This window comes from Sarcophilus harrisii, chromosome 2, assembly GCF_902635505.1.
Source record: "Sarcophilus harrisii chromosome 2, mSarHar1.11, whole genome shotgun sequence".
Lineage (NCBI taxonomy): Eukaryota > Metazoa > Chordata > Mammalia > Dasyuromorphia > Dasyuridae > Sarcophilus > Sarcophilus harrisii.
Window position 1 is genome coordinate 250749571 of NC_045427.1, and position 1427 is coordinate 250750997.

Here is a 1427-nt window from a genome sequence, read left to right on the forward strand (position 1 = left end):
CCAGTTTCTCTCAGAGTTCAAGCTGCTCCCTAGAGTAGGTCAGAAAATTGTGGAAGATACATTAAACTATATGGTTTCTTCTGGTTATTTTTGTCAAATAGCACAACTTCAGTATCATGAATAATAAACCAGGGACAGAAGGATAAAACAGATTCTTGGGCAGAAGTGATGAGAAGGTAGAAAGGAGAAAGAGGGTGAAAAGCCAAACAAGTCTTCTGATATTTACCATTTCTTTTACTTTCACAGATAAGAGAGAAATGAGGATCTCAGGGGTCACTAATATCTCTGAGACTGTAAGTGAGTTTATCCTCTTGGGTTTCCCTTGTCAAAAAGAAACTCAAATCATCCTCTGTATGGTGTTCTCTATCATTTACATTCTCACTATCATGGGGAATACATCCATCATCTGTGCTGTATGGTCAAGTCAGCAGCTTCATACTCCCATGTATACTCTCTTGGCCAATTTCTCTTTCTTAGAAATTTGCTACATTAACTCTGATGTACCCAAAATGTTGGCCATCCTGCTCTCTGAATCCAAAACCATATCTTTTACTGGCTGCTTGCTTCAATTCTATTTCTTCTTTTCAATGTGTGCTTCTGAAGGTTTGTTTCTCTCTGTGATGTCATTTGATAGATACCTTGCAATCTGTCAGCCTCTACACTACTCTACTATCATGACCCATAACCGCTGTATTACTTTGGCATTATTCTGCTGGATAGGTGGTTTTCTGGGGTTACTGACTCCAGTGATCCTAATCTCACAGGTACCCTTCTGTGGCCCAAACATCATTGACCACTTTTTGTGTGACTTGGGGCCATTGTTGGCACTGTCCTGTGCCCCAGTGCCCAGGACTACTTTGGCCTGTGGTGCCATCAGCTCTCTCATCATCTTCATCACCTTCCTTTACATACTGGGTTCCTATTTCCATGTCCTGAGAGCTGTACTACATGTGCCATCAGGTTCTGGAAGAAACAAGGCTTTTTCAACATGTGCCTCTCATTTCATTGTGGTGTCTCTGTTCTATGGCTCAGTCATGGTGATGTATGTCAGCCCAGGATCAGGAAACCAGTCTGGAATGCAGAAGTTTGTAACCTTGTTCTACTCCATAGCAACTCCATTCTTTAATCCCCTGATCTACAGTCTCCGAAACAAAGATATGAAGAAAGCCCTAAAGAAACTCTTGAGTAAGTTGTTCCAGAGATTCCCTAAAGGACACAAGAAATGAGAATATTTTATTTCACATGTTTTTAGCATAAGAGAATTATATGACCATTCTGATCTAAGGAAATAAAAGATTAATCAGTCCTTATGAAGTGGTACAAGGACTCAGAAATGAAGTTAAATTCAGTGATGAAAAGTCTTTTTACATAATTATACATGCATAATGTGTCCCCCTTTTGCAAGGAGATGAGAGTCATCTTGAATA

At 39.9% G+C, this 1427-nt stretch overlaps 1 protein-coding gene across 1 annotated transcript; it reads left to right on the forward strand.

Moving 5' to 3' along the window:
• Positions 1 to 257: 257 nt before the first annotated feature.
• LOC100930998 (olfactory receptor 11H6-like) lies at positions 258 to 1226 on the forward strand. Its single transcript, XM_003755778.1, has one exon. The coding sequence runs from the start codon at positions 258 to 260 to the stop codon at positions 1224 to 1226; it is 969 nt and encodes a 322-aa protein (XP_003755826.1).
• Positions 1227 to 1427: the final 201 nt, after the last annotated feature.